The sequence below is a fragment of the Scatophagus argus genome, chromosome 16 (assembly GCF_020382885.2).
Source record: "Scatophagus argus isolate fScaArg1 chromosome 16, fScaArg1.pri, whole genome shotgun sequence".
NCBI lineage: Eukaryota > Metazoa > Chordata > Actinopteri > Scatophagidae > Scatophagus > Scatophagus argus.
This window is the reverse complement of record NC_058508.1, coordinates 5,750,014-5,778,013: the sequence shown is the minus strand read 5'-3', so window position 1 is coordinate 5,778,013 and position 28,000 is coordinate 5,750,014. Positions and strand designations below refer to the sequence as shown.

At 42.0% G+C, this 28,000-nt stretch overlaps 2 protein-coding genes across 3 annotated transcripts in view; both read right to left on the bottom strand.

The window, feature by feature from the left end:
* LOC124074013 (myosin-9-like) overlaps positions 1–11,544 on the bottom strand; it is a 31,342-nt gene extending 19,798 nt beyond the window's left edge. For both annotated transcript variants that reach the window (XM_046416629.1, XM_046416630.1), the window contains exon 1: positions 11,293–11,544. The gene's annotated coding sequence lies outside the window, so the exon portion shown is untranslated. The remainder of the gene's footprint in view (positions 1–11,292) is intronic.
* A 6,980-nt stretch (positions 11,545–18,524) lies between these two features.
* Positions 18,525–22,090, bottom strand: txn2 (thioredoxin 2). The gene is made up of 4 exons (XM_046416092.1): positions 21,954–22,090; positions 20,690–20,967; positions 19,512–19,635; positions 18,525–19,371 (listed from the first exon to the last, which is right to left on the bottom strand). Exons 2-4 carry the CDS (start codon positions 20,965–20,967, stop codon positions 19,255–19,257), a joined length of 519 nt encoding a protein of 172 aa, XP_046272048.1. The 5' UTR covers positions 21,954–22,090; the 3' UTR covers positions 18,525–19,254.
* Between the last annotated feature and the right edge of the window lie 5,910 nt (positions 22,091–28,000).

Sequence of the window (28,000 nt, the reverse complement as noted above, 5' to 3'; positions counted from 1 at the left end):
AAAACACAAAGATAAAGGATCAAAGATGAACGAGTGAAAAACAAGCTTTGTTTAAACACATTTTTTTTGTCTGCAACACAATCATTGTGTTCTTTGTAATTTAATGTTTCTGGTATTCTCAAGAAGTGATGGTGTGTTGAGTGCTTCTCAGTGACTTTTCTTGATGTAGTAAACAACTGTATTTACTTGCTGTATTTACTTTAACTGTATTTACTGTTTCTGTAGGTAAACAGGAGTAGGCACTCGCACCCAAACCAAAAAGGGACAGGTACGGGTTCAAAAATGAGCAAAACAAAAAATAAGCAAATGGCTCATACACACTGCAGGGCTCCAATTTCTGCTGATCTCATGCATCAGGGTAGTGATGTTTCGTGCAACACAAGTAAGCTTGCCTTGTCCCACATTTTCATACTCTCAGTGAAGACTCATTTCAATCACCTTTGCTTCCCTTTTTGGTTGGTACCAACTGATTGCATATTTTGCAGACCGTTTTAATCTATGCTTTGTCAACTCGGAGATATCCATACTAAACTCATAAAAATCATTGTTGTGTGCAACTTTGTGCTCTGCCTGTTCAACAGGTGTTTGATATATAGATCACACTGACTCCCTTTTGTTGGATTTATGGATAATGAGCACCGCCGTCCCTTACCAGTCTATTTCATTCTCTTCACTGTGGGTTTTACTGTGAAGTTACTGATGTCCACTCTGAAAGCAGCCCTACCCTTGTGCAAGCGGCAACACAGAGAGCAGAAGCACAAATCGCTTTCGTTCCCCTGCCTTGCGGTAGGAAATGGTAATGTAGTCTGACATGCAAAACAAAACCTGCAGTCTGTTGCGGTGTTTCCCCTACTGTGATAGGCTGTCAGATCCATCTATAGAGTGAAAATAAAGTTTATCAGTGTTAGATATAAATTTTATCAATTCTGTATCCAGATTGTTTTATCATTCAGCCCTAACTGCAATCTTCACCTCAAATATTCCTCTTTATAAAATACTGTATTGATTCTGAAAAACACTCATTTTTTTGAACGCAAGCTAATTACATGCAAAGACTCATGGCCACGGGTCAACTGATGCTAGGCTATAAAGGTCACAGTGCAGGAAAATCTTTCCAATTCCTAAAAGGTTTCTGCAGTGGAAACAGGGCCACTGATGAAGTATCTTGCAATTCCGTGTGTTGAAAAAGGCACCCAATGATCAACATTGTTTGCAGGCCAAAACCAGAAATTTGTAGAAAACTTTCCAAGAAGCTTCTACAAGTGTTAAGAAAGTCAACACGTACTGTGCACTTGAAACAATTTACATATCATGCACTGATTTAATATAGTCCTCAAAGTGCACAAATGATTTTTCTCGGCATGTTGTGCTGCAAAGGTTGATGAGTAGATTCCGGTGAGAGTATAACTTAAACTAAATTAAGCTTCTCATAAAAGTTGTAGTTCACTGAAACAAATGGCTGACATTAAATGCTTTGTGTGTGGAAGTTTTATATCAAACACGACCACACTGTCAATTGTAAACAATATCGTGTATAGGCATATAAAAGACAAGTCCTGCACAAACAGTTCTTGCTTTAATACACTTCTGAAAGCTCACACACAACATCTAGTTGACAAGGCGTGCTGCGGTTTAACCCATATACAAAGTGACTAGACAAGTTTAACCAGTATTCAGAGAGCCATCTTGCCCAACTTAAGTCAATTCTTGGAGCTTAGCTGAACATGGTGTACTTTCACTGACACCAAACTACCATTTTAATTATTGTTCCAGAACAGCAGGAGCATGACATGAGGCCATCAACTCCCACAGAATACTGAGAGCTGACCCCGAGAGATTTGTTTGCATATGCCATGTTGTTTGTAATATGCAAATACTACAGAAATCACAGTAAAGGTCGGGTTCAGTCCAGTCTTGTATTTATCTTGATGGCTGAAATATTATAGCGAAAGTGTTTCACATGTCCATGAGAGTCTTTTAGAATTGCAATACTGTCCAGGGGGACAAGACTCTGGTGCCAAATTCTCATGCTCAACATTATAAAACACATACACAACAGTGCAGAAAATACTTGCACTGGATCCAAAAATAATAGTTTTTAAAAAAAGATGTACATTTCAACAACTGAGAGAAAACAATGATCGTGCAAGCTTGTGTTTCCCCGTCTTAATTATAGACTTTTATTTTAAACCAACCAAATTTTAGGAATTTGCGTTTTGAGGAATTGTGACCAGTGTGGCATTTTGGTCAGGCTGTCCTGAATACCATTTTTGGGGCTTTGAGACTTCACTTTTGCCTCTTTGTTTGTCCTGAATACTGATTTGAATGTTGATTACCATGATAATGATAGATGCTTTGAAGCATTCAGGTCAGCCCCATATTTCTCTACTACAAAGTTTAGACACTGGCCATAATATACATATTTAAATTATATTTATCAACAATGTGAATATTGGCTAATATAGGTCTAAGCTAGCTCGGCTCGATTTTAGATAACTGCTAAAAAAGAATGCTGCAAAAACCCATCAAATGCTCTTGACAAAATAAAAAATAACAGCATAACAGCAATCTCAACAATAGCAAAAAAAAAATAAAATAAATAAGTAACAGACCCCTGAGAATCTTTAAGGGCAAGTAAAACGGGGCTGTCAGTTCTGTGTGTTCCAGCACATTAACCCTGATCTGTGAGAAAGAAAGCAGAGGGAGCGAGCCATTCTTCTCATGACCCCTGCCTCCCTCCATCCTCTAGCAACGCTCTGTCAGGCTGTGCTACAGCTGACGTCCATCACTGCTCACCCAACTTCCAAACTCATCTCTTGTGTGCTGACCCCATCCTGTAAAAGAACGTGGGGCAAATTAGTCCTGCTATACTTCTCAGCTGGCTCCACCGTCCCCAGTCTGCCTTTAGACACCCTCCTCCTCCAACCCACCCTTCTGTTTATCCAGTCTTTTCAGGGTCACATTCCTCCCATACTCACCCTTTATCAGGGAGAGACAGCAAGCAAAGGCATTCCACAAATTTCTATCCTCTATGCCTCCCATCCCTCTCAGACCTATTCTCTGGCTTTCCTTCCTGTTTTTGCGCTCACCTTATTCCCATCACATCGGCAAGTCACGGGTTGTCTTCAGGGGTTTCATCACTCAGGGGACATCAGCATCACCTCGCACTGGCAGCACACCCATAGCTGCATAGACTTAACAGACCTGAGCACCCTCAATCCCTTTCTGTACATGTCCAAGTATGTTCTCATACTCCTTTAAAACTTACTTCACTTCAGCATGTTTAGATCAGTTGGCCCCACACGGGGCTGAATATAAGCCATGACTGATTGTAATCCCAGTAGCTTTGTTGTTTGGCAAAAACAAGATGTGAAATAGAACAGTTTGAACACGCCCAATGCTCTAATGTTGCCTTAGCCTGCTATGTTTTAAGATTTTCACCAAAGTGCAAGGAGACATGTTGGCCACCATGAAAACAGATTCTGAAACACTGGTAACAAATACACACACCATCTGTTCATTAAGTCAAATGGGTGAGGTACTTATCGCTGTAAAGATGGATTAATAAAGGCAATCATCAAAAAAAATTGCAAAACATTTAAAAGTTTTAGAAGCAGAGAACATTTGGTGTTTTTGCTGGAAATATGACTTTAATGATTATCACAATAGTTGCCAATTAATTTTCTGACAATTAACTAAGCGTTTCAGCTCCAATTTGAACATTGTAGTAAAGTCTGTTGATATCTGCGTCAGTCCGTGTCACAGACTTGCATGTGTCACAGATCACTCAGTGACACACTTCAAATTGCCTCTCTGGAGAGTGGCATGAGGACTAAAATTACTCGAATAGCTATTCTAGTTTGACAAGCGCTGTTCTATATTGAAAGTGGAAAGATGAGGGAGAAAAAACTCCCATCAGACAATTTTAGACCTAGGCCTTCCCATGTGGAGGGTGACAGTTATAGTAAGACATGGATGTTGACGTGACTTTGAGATAAAACAACATGCTTTAACATGCACCATGCCCACCCCAGCTTGGCTCAGGTTCCTGCTAACGCCCTGCCAAGTCCTCCATAATCCTATAAGGATTGAGGCATTCCTGATTCCTTGTCACTGTGCAACATTGCTTGGCTGTGAAAGCATTCACAAAGTATTCTGTTGAGACCTATTTATGATGAGATTAACTGGTCTAAATATTCGTAATAATGATTAGTCATTAACTGACCACATAGCAGTAGGCAGAACACACAGTCACCTGGAAACCAACTCTTGGCAAAATCTCTAAAATTTATGAAACCTCACTGAGATGCCATTAAAGTCTTATGTATAAAAAATTCCAAATCAAAACAGAGTTTGTAGTCTCCTGTCAAAGCAACAGTCTACTTCCAAGAGGAAGAGGGACCATGAAAGAAATAACACAAGGAAGAGAACACAGGCCAGTTTTAGAAAGCGGCCTCATCATCACAGAGAGCAGAATGTGGTTTCAAAAAGGAAGTAACACAGTAGCCAGCAGTCTGAGAAAGAGGTGGAGGAGGAACGAGGACAGGAGAGGAAAGGGAAGAGCTGCAGAGCCTCCTTTCCAGTCCCGGTTGTCCTGTTTAGAAAGCAGGTCAGCCTTAGTCTTTATAAAACTGAGGCCATCCATCCATCAGTCAGACTCCCTCATTCCTTTCCACCTCACTGGCTTTCCCTGAGTTACTGTAAAAACCAGGAGTCGTGACAACCTCTACCACAGCATGACCATGTACAGGCAAACCCTCTTGCGCCAGCTAAATTGAACCTATAAACCAGCTGTACTGTGTTGACCACCCCATTGACAGGAATATTAATAGAACGACAGCAAAGTCAATAAAACTGCTCACACACCAACTGCATCCCATCACAATATCCAAGCTAGTTTATGCAGTGCCACATCTCCTCGTCCTCAGCTGTCCTGCTCAGACTGTGGATATTGTTTTCCATCGCTATCACTCTTGTCTGTTTGGCTCCGACTGTTTACATTATGCTTTCCAACAAATACCCCATCTCTGTTTTTAGTGTCAAACCCTCCCAGGTCTTGGCTATATCACTTTTGTCCAACTCGCAGACCAAAGATCTACTGATGGTGCGGTCGGTCTCTCATGAAGCTGAGAGTGTGTGCCAGAAAGGGGACTAGGAAGGTACAGAGTCAGTTAAATTTCCTTATGGGCTCACACGTCGGCTCTCCCCTTCACCCTCCTTCTCTGGAAGTGGGAAGGGTGGGGCAAGGACAAGAGAGGGGAGGAAAGAGGAAATGACAAACTAAGAAAACTATTTTGCCATTTGTGGAACTTGTTGTGTGTGAGTCTTTCAAGGAGGAGGGAAGGTGGCGTTTTCTTGAACACATGCTGAGTGGCTCTGTGGACCGAGAAGTAAATTAAGCCCTTGCTGGAAAATAATCGCACTGCATGACAGACCTACATCACTTTCCACATTGCTTTTCACATTCCGGGCCCAACCAGGATTCAATTTCACTTTCAACTCTTAAGCTAGCCAATGCCAACTACCATTCACAACTCAAGACCCCTACTAGGTCTTACTTAAAGCCCTCAGCATCTCATCTACACCTTTTACCTTTCAGCTGTGCTCCAACAGCCCCATCAGATGAACCTCAGTACCCCTTCATTAACACAAGCCCTGTACCAAATGTGTTCATTTGAACTGATTTAAACAAGATCAACAATTTTATGATATAAAAGCAGATATAATAGAATATCAATAATCTAATACAAGTGAACGGTCAATGATCCTTTTCACACCTACCTTGTTTGGTCAGAGACAACACTATAGTTTTAAAAGCTCCAACACACAATGATGCACACAAAACAGCTTTGGTATGACAAGAAGAGTTGGTTTCAGTCTGGGTCAAACGGGATCAGTTCTTTTTCTAGTTTGAAAACACTTTAAATGGTTCTGTCTTTCCACATAATTATACAAAGCTCTGACAGGCTTTTGCCAGAACTTTTAATTTACAAAACTTCTTGATGAAAATGTGAAACACCTACATAGCTGCTTTCAATGATAATATGACATGCAAGTGCAAATATCAAGTCATGCATTTTCAGCTATGTTTAAAAATTTTGTATCACATCTGTTTTCCTATTTCAACCTTTTGTCCAATGAGTCAGTTAAGTTAATTGAATTGAACAATTAAGCCAAGTGACCAGGGAGGACAAATAATTGGAAATAGGACATTGGTCTGATAACCACATCGTTTTCAGGGTCATGGAACGAATTCCACAGCTATCTGATTGCACCATTTAATGCACAACTGACTGGTTATTCGACAAAACAGGGCTGATAGAGCACTGGACACCCCGTCGGTATTGACCATTAGATAAACAGTTAGATGATTACGTAAACCTTTTAACAGGCAGTGAAAGAATGCGAAGGGGAGTTAAGATACACATTTCAGGTTGTCAGCAACACTATTCTGGGGAATGCTGCGCTGGCACAGCATTTATTTCAGACAGACCCAGTGAAGAAAATCTGCTATTACTACTTTCCTTCTGCTCAATTCTCATTATATTCATCCTGCCATTCAACCTATCATTAGACAGCCCCCACCCCCCACCCCACTTCACCCTTTTTGATTACTGTGTGACTTGTTTTGGCCATATCATTTGATATCTGTGCCTCAGCCACTCCCTTTGAGTCACTCAAACACGATACAAGGCTATCTCATTTAAACAATCATCTTGTCAAACAATGCACTCATAGACCTCGGAGAGCCATGTACTAGACAACGTGGACATATGGTGTGCAATACAATTTGGACAGATATAGGAATAAAATATCCATGGTTCAAAGTTCACAGTGCGAAAGGGAGTTGAAAGTGTCTCAGGCAAATGGGTTACGCAATTTCTAGACTACTAACCACCTCTCTGGGGAGTCACACACCAGGTGTGTCACTCACACACACACACACACAAACACACAAACACACACACACACACCCAGCCATGGACAAAGTCTGTTTTCTGATATGTACAGTAATACAGCTGTGCTTTACCACAATCACCACCCTACTGTTTTAAGGTTAATATTCCATATAATATGTAATATGCGTCTCTGAACTTTTGAATAAGTGCATGGTTTTACAGCACATTTCTATAACCATCATTATTAATAATAAATCAAATGCATTGGAGAGTGTTCATAACATCACTCAAATGACTACCAACTAGAATCATCTTATAAAAACTTATTTCTACAGGGGAGTTGCATAGGAAAATTAAGAGCCAGGTGCTATGTATCATGTTATCATGAAACTGGACTAGACTGTAGGTCACTAATGACGGAGTATTACATCATCATCTGTGCCACAGAAAAAAGCAGTATTATCTTCTGAGCCACAAGTAATCACCACGGGACATGGCATCTCAACACGTCCTTTATGTGTGTAGTCCCAGTCAGATTGCAACCATTTCCTGGTATTGTTGTGTTCTATTGAACCCTACAGGTGCGTGCTGAGAGAGGGAGGGTGGAGGAAAGAACGGGGTGGTGGCAAAAAAAACACAACGAGAGGAAGAGGTAGGGGAAGGGAAATGCAGGAGAACAGAAAGGAACAGAGATCAACAAGAAATGTCCAATCAGCAGACTGATGCAACAAGAAAATGTAAAAAATAAAAAGCAGTGAAAGGAAATGGAAAACCCACAACAGACACAACAGAAGATATATCCCTGTGCCCAGTGAGTTCAACCATTCTAACTAAGGCAACTTAATTATGCTGTTCATGTCAACCAGAAGAAATATTTTTGGGCAGAACAGATCAGACATCTGAGGACAAAAAACAGTTTGAAAGAGCTGAATTAAAGGCCACCATTCATGATATATGGCACAATGCACAGACAGCACCTACAGTTCGGCTGCCAGTTGAATTGTGTTAAGATGGATACTGTCTGCATCACAAACTTTCTGAAATAAAAAGAAACAGACTGTCTATTTCTGGATCCACAAGCGAATTTCATCGACTGCTCAATATAACTACATACAGAGAAATGCTCAGCTCTGCCACGGTTAGCAGAGATTCTTAACGGTCTGCTCTCTCACTGGGATGTTTCGGCTGCATGAATGAATATCAGCTGACTGTGTAAGAAACTAGGATACGCATGACACTTGTGCACAACCAGTCGTCAACAATGTATTACTAGTATCAAGTATTACTGGAAAATGCACAAGTAATGTACTCCGAAAAGAAAAGTGTGTAGAAGGACTGAGCTTTCACTGTTCGTTAATCTTCTAAATATAAGTTAGTTAGTTAATCTTCTTAATATTTTGATTAATATGATTTCTTGAGTCGATTTCCCCATTAATTTACTTAAAAATAGCTTGTGTTGTTCAACCAACAGTCCAAGAAGATATTTAACTTACAATCATTTAAAAATTGAGGTAGCCATAAATATATATATGAGGAGCTGTTAGGGGGCGAATTTCTAGCATCTTTGCTTAACAAAATAACCAACAATTAATTGATTACCAAAGTTGTTTCATATTTATTTTCTTTCAATTAACTAATTGACTCAGATCTAGCTCATATATAGCACTTTGTTGGAACTTTCCCAGCCTGTCTACCAGCTAGGAGTTTCTCTTCTTAAGACAACTGAGCCTATGAATGCAGTTGGGTCACACACACACACACACACACACAAAAGATAGAAGATTTGAAATACCTCACATTTGCTAAAAGAACCATGAGACTTCATACCAGAAACCTGCTGTGGGTTGTAGTCTAGGAGGCCGTGTCACACTGCCCTCCCCACGCTGCACTCTCATTTACAACAAAAGTAAGAGGCCTGCAAGTAATCTGTCTGTGCAAGGACAACCATCCTTCAGTGAAATCCAAACATACATATCATTTTGAGAGGACAGCCGTGCATACCAGCTCCCTGTCACATTTTAAGGTATCTGTGTGTAATTTTGTCTACCCTACAGTGCAAAACTCTCCCTGGGGGCCACGAGTATGGACGCTGCTGACACACGAATGATGGAATGTAACAATCTCTGCAGGGGGCTCCACAACAACTCTGAAACTGGCAATAAGCGAGAGGAACTGGCCTCCAGAGAAGCAGTTGCACAATACATTGCTGCTGGGGCTTAATTCATGACTCAAATGCAGTGAGAGGATATGACACACTACATGTCACCCAGTATGCCCCTTTAAGGCTAGGTATCCACTGAAACATCTTTCTGTCAAATGACAGTAGCTGTTCTATGTAGGAGTGGAGGTGCATCATCTGGAGAAATGTCACCATGAGGGAAGACTTTAATAATATTTTTTTTTTAAAAAAGCTTACATATATCCACACGCCAACACACATGCCTGTTTGAATAGTTCAACTATTGTAATTACTATTTCAACATTAACCATCATTTCCACAATCATTGCTACGCCTGAATAGCAAAAAGTTATTAATGTGGTAAACTCACACTGTGGTTTAATAGCATCTTGGCAGCAAACACCATCTGAATACAAGTATGGTTCTGATTACTACAGATGAGCGCACAGAGGTGCTGACTCACTCTCTCTGAGACCACTAACACTTTGTAGCAGGTTTGGGTGAAGGCACACTAGCGCTGGAAAGGCTTTGGTGCATAGTCTAACTTGGGGTTGAATTCAGTCAGCCACACAACGTGCCATAGTGAAAATCAGTCCGACATGTAAGCATACCAGAGTCTGTTTGCTTGCCAGAGTGCAAACACTGTGATGTGCCATCTAAAAGAGCAAGCACAAACTGTACTGACAGAGCACAAGACCTCTATAGGTGCACACTGGCACAGCATAGATACGCCTGATGAGAAGCAGGGAATCTGGGCAAACTAATATCAAAGGAAAAAGTTTTTCCTCATCCACAATCTTTACACTTTGTCAGAAACTTTTAATGTTTTCAACTAAAACATTTCCCCAACTTTCTGCTTGTATTTTATTTACCTGATATCATCATTTGACTTTTCCATATTGGTATTTTAAAACTGCTAATTTGGTCTACTCTGTATATTCAGGACTCATTTGTCTGTAAACCCTGGAGGAGGGATGCCTTCTCTGTTGCTCTTCCTGCAGTTTCTTCCTTTTCACCCAGTTGAAGGTCTTCTGTGAAATTTTATTTTATCTTGATCAAAAGTCTAAGATTCAAGGTTGTCCAGTGTTTTATAGTTTGTGAAGCGTGCTGAGGCAAATGCGTAATTTGTAACTTGGCTTGATATTGATACACCCCATAAAAATCACCATGGAAAATGCTCATATACCCTAGCTACTGTTCATTGCTGTGCAGTGCACTGTAATTAGATGACAACCCTGATCATTTTCAGCTGGCTTTCTTGTGTATTTCAGGAATCATTCAGGCTAAAATGAGGCTAATTGATATAACAAACACCATTCGGAAACAAAAAATTCAAATGCCCAATCCTGAGCTTCTGACTTATCTGTTCAACACTACAATTTTGGCCACGTCTCTCTCTCTTTCTCAATATTACTTACAATTTTGTCCCATTCATTTGTTCGTTCTTGCTACTAAAAGTCGAAGGAAAGCATAATGAAGATAGCCTGCTGTGCATGTCCCCTCCACTGCATTAAATCTGTCAAATTTCCCGGTATGTTGGCAGCAAACGTATAAAGACGGAAAGTCACAGTGTGCACAGACGTAAAGAAGACACGCTGGTCTAGAGGTTGAGCTGATCGGCGGCGGAAAAGCACAGTCTACCGGTGGACCACTGACGTCATGCAACCAGCCAGACATATCACTGGCCACACACAGCGTCTGCTTCTGGCCGCTACACACCAAAAAGTTAGACCCAACCACAAATTAATCATACACCTTCCAGTGTCCCGGTCGGAGCCGCAGTACAGTGTAGCCTAATTTCACTCTTATTTCATTTCCGTCACACTTGAACTCGAACTCTTCACCGGCCTCATCTGAAACTCATTCAAGCGAATCACTTCCTGCCTCTACCGTTATGGCTTTTAGCTTCTCGCCAACTGCCACAGTGCTGATGCTGTTTTTTTTTTTGAACGATCTCACAATTCGCACGCATGAACGTATATTGAACAAAACATTATATGAAACAGAGTGTTGTAAAGTCAATGAAACCTCTGATTAAATCTGTTAATGAGGTCCCACTCCACCCAGCGCGGTTGCTGAATTTGCAGCAGTGAACTAGCAACGGTGCTTCCTGGTTCACTGCACTTGCCGAAGTGACGGGCAGATTGAATGAGTTATGAAAAGAGTACGCGGAAAGAGCATGGCGGACAAAAGTGTTCAAGCTGGAAATATTACCTGCTTTTTGGGTGCAGGGCGCCTTTCAGAGGGTGGCTAACAATAACCGGGTGGCTCAGTCAGCGTCGCCGTAAGTCAAACTTCTTTTCCTGTCGACAGCAGCTTCGCAGAGAGTTCAAGCTAAACTACAGTGCTCGTTTCCTCCCTCTCTTTCTCTACTTCAGTCACTCTTTCTATCTTTTTTTTCTCTCTCTCCTGTTTCCTTCTGCCCTCCCTCCTCCGCTGGCTGCTCACTGGTTCGCGTAATTTCACTCAGTACGTAGCCCGCGGGAGCTGGGGTGCGGTCCAGGACGAGGCGGTTCCAGTCGGAATGTGCCGCCCCTCTGGCCAATGGCAGCCGCGCTTTGATAATCCACGCACTTTGGGCCAATCGTTTCATCCATGACTGGAAGGTTGACAGCCACTGGGCAGAGAAAGGGGCAGAAAAAAAACTGAACTTGAAAGAGTTGAGAGGAGGGCGGGGGGTACAGATAAAGCTGTGTTTAATGAGAAAGGTATGTGCATACTAAGGATTTTTATGACCATATAAGTACCAGGCACTCTCAGGATGGACTGCATCATCCAGGGTCTCGCTCATGTGTCAGCAGGGTCAAGTCTGAACACTGTCTGCTTTGAAAACAAACGGGAGCGATGCTGCAACTGTTCAATACTATTTCAGCTGCCAAATATCAGACAAATATCAGACTTGTCTGGAAAATTCTATACTGCTACTCATACTAGTAAAGTGTAGTTTTACATGAAATACTTTAATTTCACAGATAAGAGTATTTTAAAAACTGAAGCAAGAAACTGCACACTTGCCTTTGTCTGACACTGAAATCAAGATATACTGTATGTTTTTAATAGGTTTGATAGGTTTATATATCCATGTAAATGGAGGTCAGAGGTCAGCTGCAGAAAAACACCAATGGAGCTGATAAGGATTTAATGTCTGGCAGGCTTGTTATTGGCCTATAGGACCTTGAGCTTCTCAAATCTGACCAATTTAAAACACTTAGCAATCATGACACTGTTAAAAATAAATAATTTCCCCCCACTAGCCTCTGTTTATGCCAAGGAATTCAAAATATTTAATATAAATTTTCTTAATAGAGACAAACTATTCTTGCTTGTCTTAATTCTTAGACGCAAATGATTTGTGTGATGTTTTAGCAAACTGTATAGAAATGTTTATAATCATTTTCACATAGAAGTTTACAATATAAGGACAAAACACTGAAACAATATAAAACATTCTTAACCTAACATGTCGTAAGAACTCAGCACTCATGTGGATATGCTAGTTTGATTGTGAGAGATTTACTAGATTTATTTTACATTTAAATGTACCAGTGCATCTCTCAGATAAAGGATTAAATCAGGAGACCTAATGAGATATGAAGTGCTGTACAGTTATGTGATTTACTCTTGCAGGTTCCCATCACTCAAACAGGTAAGTCTAGATTCATGAGCAGACATGTTAACTCCTCATGGGAACTGCTCCAGGTGATGATCTAACAAGTGTGAGAGAGGAAAACACTTGTTCAGTCTTCAACTTAACATTTGTTGTTCTAGGCTCTTCAAAAGGCTCGACTTGTCTTGGTGAAATATATGCAGACGATAGAGATGGAGAGAACACGTTCAAAATGAAATCAAATACAAAACAATGGATACGTTTGTTTAAATGAATGAAGAAAATTAGGACCAAAAAGAGAGAAGTGTGGCCCTGGTTTGAAAGAGGAACGAGTGGTGGGATGGTGCATGAAAACTGAGTAGAAAGAAAGGGACTAGTGAAATGATGGATGTTCAGATGAAAGTGCTGCGGTGCTATTGCCAAAGTCTACACAGAAGAATGGAAACAGCACAAGGTGAACCTGTTTACTTCAAATATATTCAGATTGAGTGATCTGAGCCCAGTTTGCCGAGTGGAACAGAAAGCACACAGCCAGTGCATGTGCCAAACCAGCGGGGAGACATAAGCAACGGAAAAGGATTATTTTTTACTTTCTCAGTGTGTCATAGATTGAACATCAACAAAATGAGAAGGAAAGGTTGTTTAGAGCATGGACTCCTACCATATGGGGGGCACTAAATGCATTTGCCAGGGGGTTCATTGAAAGATTGTAGGAGCTCAGTGCATTTTAAAAGAATTTAAGATTTGATTAAAAAATAAATATCTATTTTTTGAGTCAGCTGTCACAAGGTTAGGTTTTTCAGAAGAAAGAAGAAAGAAAGAAAGTGACATATTTTGTCATTGGAGGGAACTCACTCCAACGAAATTTGTGCTCTGCATTTAACCCACCCAAGTGACGTGCACAGACACACAGCAAACCCAGGGCAGTGGGCGACCACGTGCAGCGCCCGGGGAGCAGTGGGGGTTAGGTACCTTGCTCAAGGGTACCTCAGCCATAGACACCGGTACGGGGAATCGAACCAGCGATTACGGGTAAGGCTTACCGGTTACGGGTCCGACACCCTAACCGCTGATCCACGACTGCCCCAACCTTCAGGCAAGGTTAAGAATAAAAATGAACTTACATGAAGCATTAAAGGAAAAGGTTGAGAAGGCCTGTTGGATAAATAACCAATAATGATGAATAAATGGTTGAAGTGACTAACTTATAAGGGAAAATGAGACAATATTAAACTGTCTATTTGACAGACTTTGACCACCTGAAATGTATTATTATTGCATGAAACTCACTGTGCATGAAACTCATTTTATTTTTATTTTTTAAATTTTTTTTAAGCATTACTCAAATGAAAGTTTTTTTGGGTGGTGATGATTTATATTCGTCCATCAATTTCATAGTCCACCCTGACATTGTCTTGTGTATTTGAGCACCAAAACAGTGTACTGTTCCTTTAAGTGACACGACAAGAAGTAAATCACACGATTTAAAAGTGCAAAGAAGACAAATTCAAATGGTGAGTTTTGATTTTCTTGTAGAACATCTTTTCTGCATTTTCAATTCAAAACCCTCTCTGTTGAACATAACATATCCATCCAGTCACTCAACACACATTTGTATGAAACATGACTTTTCTTTCGGGTGCTTCATGCTAAGCTTGGTGTTAGCTCTATCCAAAGAGAGAATTTTGGCCACATTACTTTGAATATTTTCACCCAGAATGTGAATGATGTGCTAAAAAATTTGAAAAAAAAAGTTCTAACATGAAACACGAAATTCCACACAGATTTATATCAGACATCATAAAAATTCCAAAGGCCAATCCGATCTGTTTCCATGGAATCACCTTTATGCAGCTAGTCGCATGAAGGCAAACTTGACGTAACCAACCTAAACACTGCATCAAAAAATATTACAAGCTACTTTGTGTAGTTTATGGTGTTAAATAATGTCTAGTATGAAATCACTTAAAATGAGCATATTTGGAACATAACAGATGGTGCTGAGGTACTTGAGTTCACATCTTGCGTGGTGTGAAACCTCCAGTTTAGAGGAACTGTAAAGATTATACACTCAGACAGGTGAAAGTTTGACCCCTTGATGTTTTATCTTTCCCTCTACACTTACGGGTGATGCCAGATAAGAAACAGGAACATAAAACAGATGTAGCGCTCCTGAGGTCCAGGGACAAACAACTTTTGGCAAGACCTGATGCAGTTATGGCCTCTGTAGGTGATATCAACAACTACACATTCAGCACACCACAGAAGCCAACTCTTCTGCTGACTTACCCCAAGAAGTCACATCACAACAGGGCCTCAGGCATGCCAGGCATCCACAGACAAACACAGGAAAAACACATTTTCTGTTCAATGTGTGATTTATGTTCACCATGTGTCATTATGAGAGGAATGCGTCTGTGTGTTTTCCTATACGTTTAGCAGCTGGGCATCACATGTATGCAGAGCAAAACATTGAACGTTCAGCACGCCTGCCTGGAAAATTCAATAAACCTCACGCTGTCTCCCTCGATGAGATGGATGGGAAATATCCGATATTTAAACTGAGAGTTCAGAGGTCACTCTGTCACCCATTACTTGAGCAGCACCAGATGTATAGAGGAGAGAGGAGCAGGAGGAGAATGAGAGGGAGTCACTTAAAATAGAATAAATATTAAAATAAACTTTAATTCAAAGCAAGTTTCGACTCAACAAAATGGTCAGATGTAATAGAATCCACATGTTGAAAAAGTACAAGATTTACACAACAATGGCACAAGACACAAAACAAACAGAGCTGGGCACAGAAAGAAATGTGGGATTAAAAAGCAGGCATGAATTACCAAATATGGACACTTCTGACCTCACCATCTCCCTCCCTCTCGCTGCCTCCCGCTCTCCTTTTCACCGTGACCTAGTCTCTCTCTCTTTTTCCTTCTCTTGGTTGTAATAGCAGCAGGGTGTGTCTGTAATTCAGGGTGTGTAAAGCCATTATATCATCCAGTCAGAAAGAAAGAAAGAGACCCATTCAGGGACAGCATGTTAAAAGAGTGGCATGTTAGCTCACTGACCACTCTCGCTGTGTAATTACTTGTGTGAATTCACATGTGTGGGCATTCACGCTTGAGAGTCTTTGTGAGAATGTGAGTGTCTGTGCAACATTTGTGCGTATGTGTGCATATATATGCTCAAATCTGTGTCAAATGTTTCAGTAAATATGCTGTTTGATGCTCGTGTCTGACCCAGATCTTCTTACCTGACATACACTGAGCGAAAAGTCACCGCTCAGGCTTGAGTGTGAGCACAGTGTAAACACACTGCTGCTCATTCCAGCAACCAGCCCTTGTGTTTTGTTCATTCCCCAGTCGCGCACAAAACCCCTGCCAATTTATGCAACTTGCTTCAGTTCACACAGGCTCTTGACATTATAATTATTCTTTCTGCCACACCAAAAAGAATAATTAAGAGCTCCTCCAGCTTCAAAGGTAATGCAATAATAAGCAGAGTTTTAATTTCGCCTTCTGGACTTTGGTCTGCCTGATTTCCTCCTCCTTTCCTTAGTAATTAGAACACAGGAAGGAGTGATAAGGCTCATGTTGACTCACAAAACACAGGAATGTAGAGTAAAGGAAGAATGTGTAAATCTTTCCCTTTTTTGTTGAGATACTGCTCTGCTCATTTATCATCTGTACTGAATTGTACATAATGCATGCTGAGTCAGTATGGTATTGTGAGACATGTGTATGCTGATTGGAAAAGAGATGCAGGGTGATATAAGCAGCAACAGTGGTTGCTTTGTCTGTCTCGTGCTGGTTCTCGTCTGGAACAGGATGGAGGTCTAACAAGGTGGAAGGCAGCATGTGTTTCAAACATAAATACTGCTAAGTATTTACTACAAACACAGAACTCTCTCAGGTCATGCCAGAGCTGAGTGTTGTTACAGAGTTGCTCGCTCTCCCACACGCACAAATTTCAACACACACGGCAAAAGCATTTGGATCAGAGACAGGCAACCAAATTTCAAACAAACACACAGCAAATATTGACAGTTTTAGGCTCTGAGAAAGGCGGGCAATCGCTTAAAGAAATCTGCAACTCTGCCTCTCGGCCCGTTTGTTCAGCAGCAGCCGGCTTGCTGGGAAGCTGGCTTCCCCTGTCTTTTTTTGCCTTATATGGTCACAAGAGTGGTTGAGTAAGAGAGAGAGACAGCCGGGGCAAGGATGGAGGTGTGGTCTATTGTTTTTGGCGGAAGAGGTGTAGGGTTACGTGCTGTTCTTGAACCTTTGGAGCTTGTCGTCATCTAGTCACCTCTTTCCTCTGTCTGAAAGCAGAGAGGATGAGCAGACGACATGGTTTGTGTGGTTGTGTGTGCGTGCTGAGGCCAACATGTGAATCCTGAGGCTCAGAGGCCAGTCACTGATTATTAAGAAGCAGAGGAGCAGGCGCCAGAGGCAGCAAGCGGTTGAAATGGCAGATCATTAACAAAAAGAGCTGTCCTGCACTCCCAGACATCTAAAAACTATGCAGGAATGTTTTTTACCCAGCACACAACAATCACATTTGCACATCTGTATCACTTGCTTAGCTCACACCTGCTTATGTAATGCTAGTGGAATTCCCCCTGTTTGAAAAACCACTGTTGGCTACTGAGAGGCTCTGATTGCACACCTCCCTGGGCTTCATCTGAGATGACCTAATCCAAATCAAGACCGCTAAAGTTGCAGATAGAACATGTTAAATGAGCAGTCTGGAGGCTCTTGCTGTGATTAAGTCAGCTGTAATGACATGCTGGGGCAGGCAGGCAGGGATGGCGATGTTTCTCAGCTAGCAAGTCGTGAGAGAGGAGGGGATGATGAAATGATGAGTTGAGGGACTGCCTGCCTGCAGGTGTTCTCTTGTCTCCCTCAGCCTCATTTCACCTCTTTTGTTTGGGAGTTCCTGGCAGCTGATAACACAAATGCCTAAGAATCTACTGTACACACATGGAAGGAGTGTTCAACAGCACTTCCTTGTAACACAGGTAGAATACGGCACAGGGAAAGTGCATTACTTATTGTGCAAACAACTTGAAATTTCCTTGTTAAAGGGTGCTACCAAAATAAACACACCTTCCTCTACTATTCCAGTATTTAAAAGGTGCAGTGATAACACACCAATGTATTGCTATTGGTTTTAAAAAGGGGAACAACTACTTCCAAACTGTCCCAAAAGTCAAACTTGCAGAATCACACACCTTGGGACGGGTGTGAGAGAAGAAGGAGAAACTGAAATTAAGAGTTTGAAGGGGGACAAACACCAGCCTGCTGGATGGTCAAAGTCCACCTGACTGTAAAGTGTGTTGACACACTGAGTGATTTTTGATCAGGTGAGGGACTTAAGCCATTATAAAGTCAAGATTAGAGAGAAAGACTGACACTGTTGTGGAATGACAGAAGGGAGGAGGGCAGCAATAATAAGTGGAGTGTGGTGTGTAGGTGTTTCTGTCATGACGATGAGGGTTGCGACAACAGAAGTAACGCCTACGTGTTCAGACAGAAGGCGTCAAAATGGGGGACAGAGAATAATAAATAAAAAACAGAGAAAAATTAAGAGCTATTTCATCAATCCAACCCTGCCAAATCCTCCAATTCACTTCCCTGCTGAGAAAAACTCTCTTCTCTTCCCCTTTAACTCCCTCAGTCTCACAAACCTCACAAACAGCCAGCCAATTCTGCATTGCAGCGCTGTCAAAACCAACACAGGGAAAGTACATAACTTAAGTACTGCATCAGTGTCATTCGGAGAAATAAAGTAAGGACCGCTGTCTGTTTTTCCAACCACATAACATTTCCAACACAGAACATTTTTTTTTTTTTACAGAACTTCTTTATTACTGTACTTCACTTGGTCATGTTTCCGGTAAACAGAGGTCATTTCAGAAATAAATGAAATCAAACTCATATTTTCAATTTTCTTGACTTCACAGTCAGGACCCAGAGACACACATACACACAAACACATGTATTCCTTTCTCACATTATTAGGCGTAATGGTGTAAAATGACCACGTGTGGTTTTGCGATGTTAGAGAAATGCCACCATCATGTGGACAAAAGCAGGAACTAACGGTAACACTGTCACAAACCTCATTCAGTATCCTCAGCTTTTAAGTTAAATTCTCCCCACCACTAAAACTAGACATGTTCATCCCTCATGTTATAAAGTACAAGTGCAGTACAGAGGTTTATTTTCCATTCTACAGACTTTTACAGCAAACTGTTAGACACCGGCCCAGCTGCGAATGGAGCCATGGAGCTGTCACATTATGAGAGAGAAATTTAACTTCTGCAAAATGGAGCTCAGCACAAACTAAAAACGCTGATGGAGGCACACACCCAACACTAGACAAAAGAAACAGCAGAAGAAACATGTCTTGGGATGGGTGTGAGCATCTGAAAGTTTGCCAGCTGGGACTGTGGCGGAGTTTCTTGTATTGTTTTTGGCTGCTGCTTAACAGGCTCACAGTGACAGCTGAGGGCTGCTAACCATGCCACAATCATACAAAACGGCACCATAACGGTGGTGAAAGCTGGTTTATTGTCCAATGATCTTGCTGACAAATGAGTCCAGCTCATCATCATCTTTGATCCCCACAAAATGGTCGATGACGTCACCTCCCCGCATGGCGATTACTGTTGGAACGGCAGACACCTGGAAACAGACCAGATGTTACGGGCTAGAAGGCAAGTTTTGTGAGTGCAAACTATGTCCTAAAGTCTTATCAAAATAATCTACACAAAGTAGAAAATTCAAATTTACACAGCAAATTGGACAAATGCTGCGTGTCTCACCCCGTATTCGATAGCCAAGTCTGTGTGATCATCAATGTCAACTTTTGCCATGGCAACACGGCCTTTCTGTTTTGCAACAGCCTTCTCCAACCTCGGTCCAAGGATCTTACAGGGACCACACCACCTATTCACACACAAACAAAAGGCGTCTCTTTTCATGACACAGTGGATTTTCAAAAGTTTGTCTTTCCAAACCCTTGTCATCAAAAGACAGCAATGAAAATTAGATTGATTTTTCTCAGCCTGTACTTTTATGTATTACATGTTTCTATTTGTGGGCTTGATGTTTCACTGTCACCACCATGTGAATACCAAGACGTTTGTATTTAAACATAGCGTGACAGGTCAGTGATGGATGAGGCTGTAAACTGCATCTAAGTGTGTCTACTTCAGTGTGCCCCAGCATGTGTGTGTGTGTGTTGCCATAGGTTAAACAACAAAACTGCTGAAAAAATAAAACAAAAATAAATGTTCAAGTGGGCTTCATGCCAGTAGTTATTTACTACTTTTCACTGGGGTAATTATTGTAAATTTTAAAATACTGTATAATGAAGTCTGGACAACAACTTTTTATATAGACATTGTAAGATTAAACATATAGGAAAAGGACCTGTAAAACAGGTTGTGTAACTGAAATTGTAACCATCTTTAAATACCAGCTAACTCAGTAATTCCCTGAGTAAACACAAGATGGGAAGTAAGGATGTTGAGGCCTTCATTAAATACAAAAAAAATATTGTCTGTTGACACTTCAGCATTTCTTTAATTGCGGTGTACTTCATCCACCCAATGCTTTATCTGAAAAATATAGCATGTATCCCCACTCTGTCTCGATCCACATGAGATGTGTACTGCAGATTACACACACTCAATACGTTCCAAACAGAGTTATCGTCAACTAATGGAAAACTGTGGAAGATGAATACTCGTCTGTTGGACAGAGTATACGCTGGGACTGTCTTTTAGTAGCTGTTGTGCAACCTCAGAGTGGAATCCCCATGGCCACTTCTGCACATGTAAATTTATTTTTAACAGCAAGACACACATAACATGTAACGTATAGGTGCTTAAAGAGACTGGGGGGGGGCTTGTCTTAGAGCCGTGTTTGTACCTTCATACAAACTCGGTCTGTTAGGCCAGATAAGTCATCTACAACCATCCCTCCCTGGGGAACTCACTGTGCATGGAAGTCAATCAGCACAGGCAGTTGACTGTTGATGACTCTCTCTGTGAAGTCCTCGTGGTCCTGAACGTTAAAGGAGACTTCCCGTCGGGAGGTTTGAAGAAGGGAGCGAGGCAGAGTGCGTGAGGGAGAGAGGAAGGAGACCCGTGTTGTGGCAGACTGCAGGGAGGTGGAAAAAGAAGAGCAGGCTGTGGTGGCAGTGGATGCTCGGAGGCAGCGGATATCTTTCGTAGAGAGTGTCCAAATTCTACGTGCTAGAAGTCTGTGAGCCATCTGTGTCAAAGACAGGAGATAAAAGAACAGAAGACCATGCAGTGTCAAAAATTAGCATCATTCACTGCCAGGACCAGAATTACAACTTAAAGACTTGGCTGATTAATCAGTAGTCATTTGGCATAATATTATTCCGCACAAAGTGTAACTATACATGAATTATGTAAGATAATTTTCAAGCAAAAATGCCAGAAATCCACTGGGTCCAAGAATGTTAAATGTGTCAGAAAGTAAAATATTCCAGTAAGTCAATTTGGAAATTTTATACACGAAACGATTACGTGACTTAATGTTTCAAATGCAATGAAAGTTAGTATTAATGCTTGACAATTGACAATTTTTTTTGCAGCATGCATTAAGCGACCATTAAATTGGAACACTAGCTCACTTTCTGGAAGTGGGTGACAGGAGAAATATTAAAATACCAACATTGGACCTTCTAAGATCCATATAAATTATCATATGTTACTGTATTCGTGAAATAAAATAAATAATTTACATAATAATTAAATAATTTCCTTACACCCTCAGGCATTAGTTTTGTGCTGTTGTGCTGATTTCGGCTGGGGAACTGTGCTGCCAGTATTTAGAAGCTGAATTAGTTCAACATCATTAACTAAGTGTTTCTAAACACAGTCATGTTGCTCTGCCGTTACACTCAAACGACAAAGATGAAGATACAAGTGAGCTCAAAACAGTCAAAAATGCCTTACAAAATATCTCCTCATCAACAACTAATCCCCACCAATGTGGTTTAATGAGCTTCTTCAGTTTGCTGCATTTCTACGGGCGGCTCGTTTCCTCCATTAACCTACGTTACGTATGACTTTGCCCTCTTCGTCCTCCTCCTCCTAACCTCACCCGACGTCGCCTCCTCTCGTTGTGAAACACACAAACACTAAAACCGGACAGTTTCGCAACTCACCCCCAAATGTCACACACATTACAGACGAATAAATACAACGCCGGGCATTTGTCGTGTTTACCTTGCTGTTTCACTCAAGTGAATGTTGTCCTCGCGGACCAATGAAGTACTTCCGCTTTGGTGCCAGAGTACCGACAGGATTTTTATAACCTGTCATGGCCGCAGTTCTGTGAGTAGCGCCATCGTCTGGTCAGGTTGGGAAGTACAGAGCACTATGATCAACAAAAGCGATGTAAAAGGGAGGAATTTCGTGTATTATTTCTGTAGTAGGCCTACTACTACAGAAACAATACGCGAACAAAGTAACATGCAATCTTTAAACAACAGTTAGTTACTTAAAAAGAGAACGAGGAAAAAAAACAATTTCCTCCAACTCCAATATTGGAGTTTGGTGTTGCAGAGTGTTGTTTCATTTGTTTGTTTGTTTCCTCCTGTATTAATCCTGTGCAGAGGGGCCTGACGCACGGGTTGGACTAAAATACTTAAATGTAGGCCATATAAAATATACAAAATGCTCCTATAAGCACCTCTCAAACGTGAGTATTTCCATTGCAGAAAAGTATAGAGCAGGAATAGCACATACCCCAGATAAAAAAAAAAAATTACACTGCCAATTTAATATGGATTTATCACACAAAATCTAAAAGGTTCATTAGTGAGCTGTAGAAGTGCTGTTTGGTGGATTGTGTTGCTTTCACACAAAGACAGGCCAACAGTTTCCCCTTATTTTCTGTCTTTACTAATACAACGTAAGTGGCCACTTCAAGCTTCACATACTACCAACAACTTTCCATCTCAATATTGTAATGTTGTAAAATTTATAAAAATGTCAAGTTTATATCTTGAGAAAGCTTAGCTTTATGCTCAGCTAAACTATGTACGGTACCTCCTGGCTCTAGCTCCAAACATAATGCACAAACCTAGACTTGGTATCATTCTTCTCATATGGGCCTAACCCTCTTCAAGAAAGAGACATAGACAGAGTCTTAGACAGCAGACTTAAGGCAATCTTTAAATATCTGTGACAAGACGACCAGAAGAAGGACTTGGGTTTTGCACTTTAATTTGTGTTATCACAAATATAAACTAAAAGCTAGCAATAAGTTGTGTGTGCATTCATTTATTTTCAGTAAATAAATAACATCCCCTCCTCTCTGCTCAGGATTAATTCATAATTTATTGAGGTGGAATAGTTGATGGTCTGAGCCTTTCATGTCCAAGAGGGCAAGCAGGATAAAAGAGAAAGAAGGTGGGTGGGCTGTTTGGAGTAGAGACGGGTGTCATCCAAGGCTCAGTGAAAAACGTCAGGCTCAGAAAGGCTGAACAACACGCTGGATAGAGAGGACCACAGACGAGCCGTCAGGCTGGGATAATATTCCATCAGGGAGGATTACTAAAGCAGTAAGTCACTGTGGTAAACCACGTCCAGGACCGGATGATTAACGCAGGAGGAGCCTCAGTTCTTGGGTAATTTCTACTAAGAGGCACAGTCATTCATCATGACAACCACAAACATCCTCCTCTGTGGATGAACAATCAGACAGCCCTCTTGCTGTATGGCTGATACGTATTTTTTCTTCAGACACATTTTGGTTTACCTTCACCTACCCCCATTTGGACCGCTGTTTTACTCTTCTTTGTGCCACATTTTGTCACTGCAACCAGGCTACCTCCATTTGGACACTTTTATGCTTTTTCGTCAGTTTTTGATAAATGAGTCGTAAAGAAGATTGCTTTAATTAACTCAGTGTGCAGCCTTTTTGATCGTCCTCACATTGGGCTGACGTGGATGTTCACACAGGAAGCATCTGAACACTTTTGAACAGGATGCATCAAAGCACTGAGATTAAAGTTGGAATTTCGAGAAATTCTTCCAGTCTAAGACCTCCTCCACTGTTTCGCAGCATCGGACCACCTGGGCTATCTGCCAGCCTGCCCCCACACAGACGACTGCGCTCCATATTCTGCAGGTCCAGAGCTGTGTTGCCTGCAAGCACACATGTCATTGAAGCTTCAGATACACACACTTTTACGGACATACAGACAGGCAACCATACTCGTACAATTATGTTCCCACTGAGGTGCGATGATGTACTCTCAGGGAATATTCAGTCCAGCACAGTCTTAAACGCGCTTCATCCTGAAGTGGACCCGCGTCTACACAGAAGAGCCACGTTTAAGTCTTCTTCAGACACACACTCAGTGGTGTCAGCAGGCACTCATGCACAGTGCAGGCAGCAGGACAGATGGCTGTTTTCTCACCTCTGTTCATCTGCACAACCCAGTGGCAGAAACAGAGGCAGACAGGCCAGATTGGTGACTCCACTTCAGACATCAGAGGATCCTGTGATCAAAGAAAAGCAGCAGCAAAGGAGGAGAAAGAGGCGCTACAAGGTGGACTGTGCAGGAAAACAGAAATATGTCGTGCCATCACTCATTGAGAAAGAGGAGGATGCCAGGTTATGTGAGTGGTTACAAAGTCTGGGCATTGCAGACAGCCATGAGAAGGAGTCAAACGATCAGCAGCGGCTGTTTGTGTCCAGATGCAAGCAGGTGACGGGCCTCCGGGAGCAAGACACAGCGGCAAGCCACAGGAGAGACAGACGCCCCCATTTCCTGCCTCCCATCTGTCAGTCAGACTCCCTCCTACATGTGCCCCTCCTGCTCCCTGAAAACTCCCCCCCGCCCTCACCCTGCTCCTACCCAGATGCCCCCATCCGTTTGTTACCTGTACCACTGCTGCAACCGTTCTCTTCGAGGAGGAAGTGAGATTTCCTCAGACTCTACAGGATCTGGTTGTGGACTAATCTGCATATTAGATTCATGTCCTATGAATGAATAATGATTTATGAATGAATTCTTTAAACATTATGAAAATGTTATGGATTAAATATTTTACACCCTCACTCAATGCCATCTTCATTGTTCCCTCATGCATTTGATATGAATTTGATTAATGAAGAGATGGACACAATAACATGAACACTTGTAATATCTTGAAAAACATCTGGTTAACAAACAAACCTCCGTGAAGATGTCCAGATTTTGTTGGTGAAGCTGTTGCATCCGCTTGCATGATTGCAGTGATTCTCAGCCAGGTGTGTTGTAGCCCAGGGTGTAGGAAATTTCGACTATTGTGCAGTAGTTCAAGAAATTTGAAAATAAAGGGAATTATGATTAGATTTCAAATTGCGTATAGATAGCTCATGTATTCAGTCAGCTGTAACACCTTAACAGCATGTGTGGCAATTGAGAGAGACCTTTTTTTCAGGTGCTAGGTGTGTTTGTTCCATGTTTTTTTGTGTCATATCCACAGTCCTCCAGCAGTGGGCGCTGTCCATGGAACAGACAGGAGGTGGCAGGAGGATGTTTATTGGGCTGTGGCGGTTGGAGCCTGAACAGAGCTGTGCACTGTGTTCCTGCTGAGGTGGGATCTGTGCGTCAGGACCAGAACACACGAGCCTCAGTTCTTCTTAGCACTCGCCTCACATCCCCCTCCTGCACATGTTTACCCTCCAACGCAGCCCAAACTGTTTGTGAGTGAGGCTCCTCTTTCAGTGCAGCTTGCCCCCCAGCCCTCTTTCCACCAAATAAATATTGCACCGGAAATTGCAGGGATATCTGGGATTTTTGAGGGGTCCCGGTGGAAAGGAGGCGAGGGCTAGAACAAGGGTGCTCTCTGTGACACCTTGGAGGGCGAAGGCGCAGAAGAAGAAGGGGGTCCAGAGGGGAGGGTGTGACCTTGCCTTGGGTGGTTGCTGGGGTGGGCAGCGTCAGTAAGATGCATATCCACTGACAAACAGGTACAGGTGACCCAGTTTCTTTTGACCCCGTCAGGAGCGCCACGGCCCGGAGTGCGTGCTAAGGCTGACCTCCCTCCTCACAGAAGGCGTTGACCCGGGCTAAAGGTCTAAAGGAAATGATACTCTGTGACGCAGAGCAAACTGTACTGCGTGTCTCCAAACAGATAACGATTTCCCGGGATCGCTGTAACTGCTGCACCTGATCGTTCTCCTCCTCAGGCTGTTTATTTCCACTCCCATTCTGGCTGCACAAGCCTGCAGTTGGGAATACAACAGCCATTGATGAAGCAGTGGTTTCATAACAGACCCTGACAAAGCACGTCTGAATGGCAGGGTGTGTGTTCTTTGCGTACACATCACCCCCCCTCCACCACCACCACCATCACCCCTTGCCTTTGTGTGTGAGTTTTGTCCCCAGCTCACTCCTCACAAATCCAGACATCTTTATTTGATAATAACAGCCCGGTGGTATACCCAGTGGAAAAGCACACAGTATAAAGCCTGCAGACTGTGCCAAGAAGATGATTACACTTGATAACCTCATATTTATTTAAATTAGTGTGAAACTGTATCCACCGGGATTCCTTTGGTCTCCTCACATGTCCTTTTGCTCGTCATCTTTTTTTAAATGTTGTGACTCCTCTCTTTCTGTCTGCGCTTACCACCGGCCTGTAATTGATACATCCTGACTGTTCTGCTCCTTATGTACACCATGTCTTGATTATAGTGACTAAGGCCAAATGCAATATGTGTATGGGAAAACAGGAGCTGTACAAATAGAAGTTCAAATGAATGTTTTTCTCATCTGTACTCGAAGATCTGAGTGTGTGAATATCTTAAAACACAGAGCCAGCCTGTATGCTGTATTTACGTTACGATGCGTATGCGGCCACATGTTCTGATGGGAGTGTGAATTTGTGAGTCTGTAATATAGCAAATGTTGACAGGAATGTGTTTGGATGTAGACACGAGTACGGGATGACACACCTGACGTGTGTGTGTATGTGTGTGTGTGTATAGCATGTCTGTCTCCTTTTCCCAGCTCTTATACCACTTCAGTGTTTGGGAAGTCAACAGTAGAGTTCCTGTTCTTGGTTTAAAAATAACTTTGGGACTTAAATTCCTAGTCGGCCCCCCCACATACACCCCCAATCTTTTCTTACTGGCACTCTCCTAACCTCTCCCTTTGCTTGTTTTTCTTTCCCCTTTCCCTCATTTTTTCTTTCTTCTTCTGTTTTGGAACAGGCTGTGCACTCTGCGTCTTTCTTTTTCTTTCAGTCACCTTATAACTGAGCATGCTGTACGCAAACACACACACACACACAAAGAACATTCAGACTACTTATATGTATTTTGATATGGATGACAACAGAACAAATTTACTGCACCACTTTTCCATAGTGTTTATCTAAAATCTTAAAGCATAAAAAACCCCCCAAACATAACAATAACAAGATCGGTGAAATAAAGGAATTAAAAATGTGGTATTTTGGCTCTAGTGCAGCATCTTCTCAGTTGGTGATTCTCAAAATCAAGGATACTTCCTTGATGGGATTTGTCCTTCCAAGTTCTACAGAGGCAGGGAAAGATTCCCTCTTATAGCAATGGGACAACATGTATTTTGGGACGATGTAGTGAGTGTGCATTGTTCCGTCACTGAAAATGCATGCTGCACCACCTGGCCTTCACATGTGTTCACCGCAAGAGATTGTGCACGTAGGATTGCGGGTAGTTTTGGCGCACCGAGGGTTGTTGACATAACATTTTTCTACTACATACGTACACTATGCACACAAAAGTATTGGGCCGTCTGACCATGACACCAAAAAGGACTTTAATGACATGGCATTCTAAATGCATAGACGGCTTTGGAGCCTATCCCAGCTGACTGCGGGCGAGAGGCGGGGTTCACCCTGGACTGGTTACTAGTCAATCACAGGGCCGAAACACAAAGACAGACAATCACACGCTCACAGTCACACCTAGGGGCAACGTAGATTAGCCACTTAACCTAATGTGCATGTTTTTGTTTGGTATTGTGGGAGGAACCCGGAGAAAACCCACACAGGCACAGGGAGAACATGCAAACTCCACACAGAAGGGCCCAGACTGGGATTCGAACCTGGAAGCCTGTCACTATGAGACGACAGTACTAGCCACTGTACCACCGTGCCGCCCCATCAAAATAACACTATTATTATGGTCTTAAATTGGTACAACTTATTTAAATGTAAACCCAAATTTAAACATTTTGTGGAGCATCTAATGTGCACCACTTATGTGCATATTAATAAAGCCCTGATAC

Excerpts from the sequence above, each read along its gene's own strand:
- txn2 (XM_046416092.1), bottom strand. The coding sequence starts at position 20,967 with ATGGCTCACAGACTTCTAGCACGTAGAATTTGGACACTCTCTACGAAA. Across the intron at positions 19,636-20,689 it reads CTGATTGACTTCCATGCACA|GTGGTGTGGTCCCTGTAAGA; the intron begins GTGAGTTCCCCA and ends GTGTGTGAATAG. Across the intron at positions 19,372-19,511 it reads ACTTGGCTATCGAATACGGG|GTGTCTGCCGTTCCAACAGT; the intron begins GTGAGACACGCA and ends GTCTGTTTCCAG.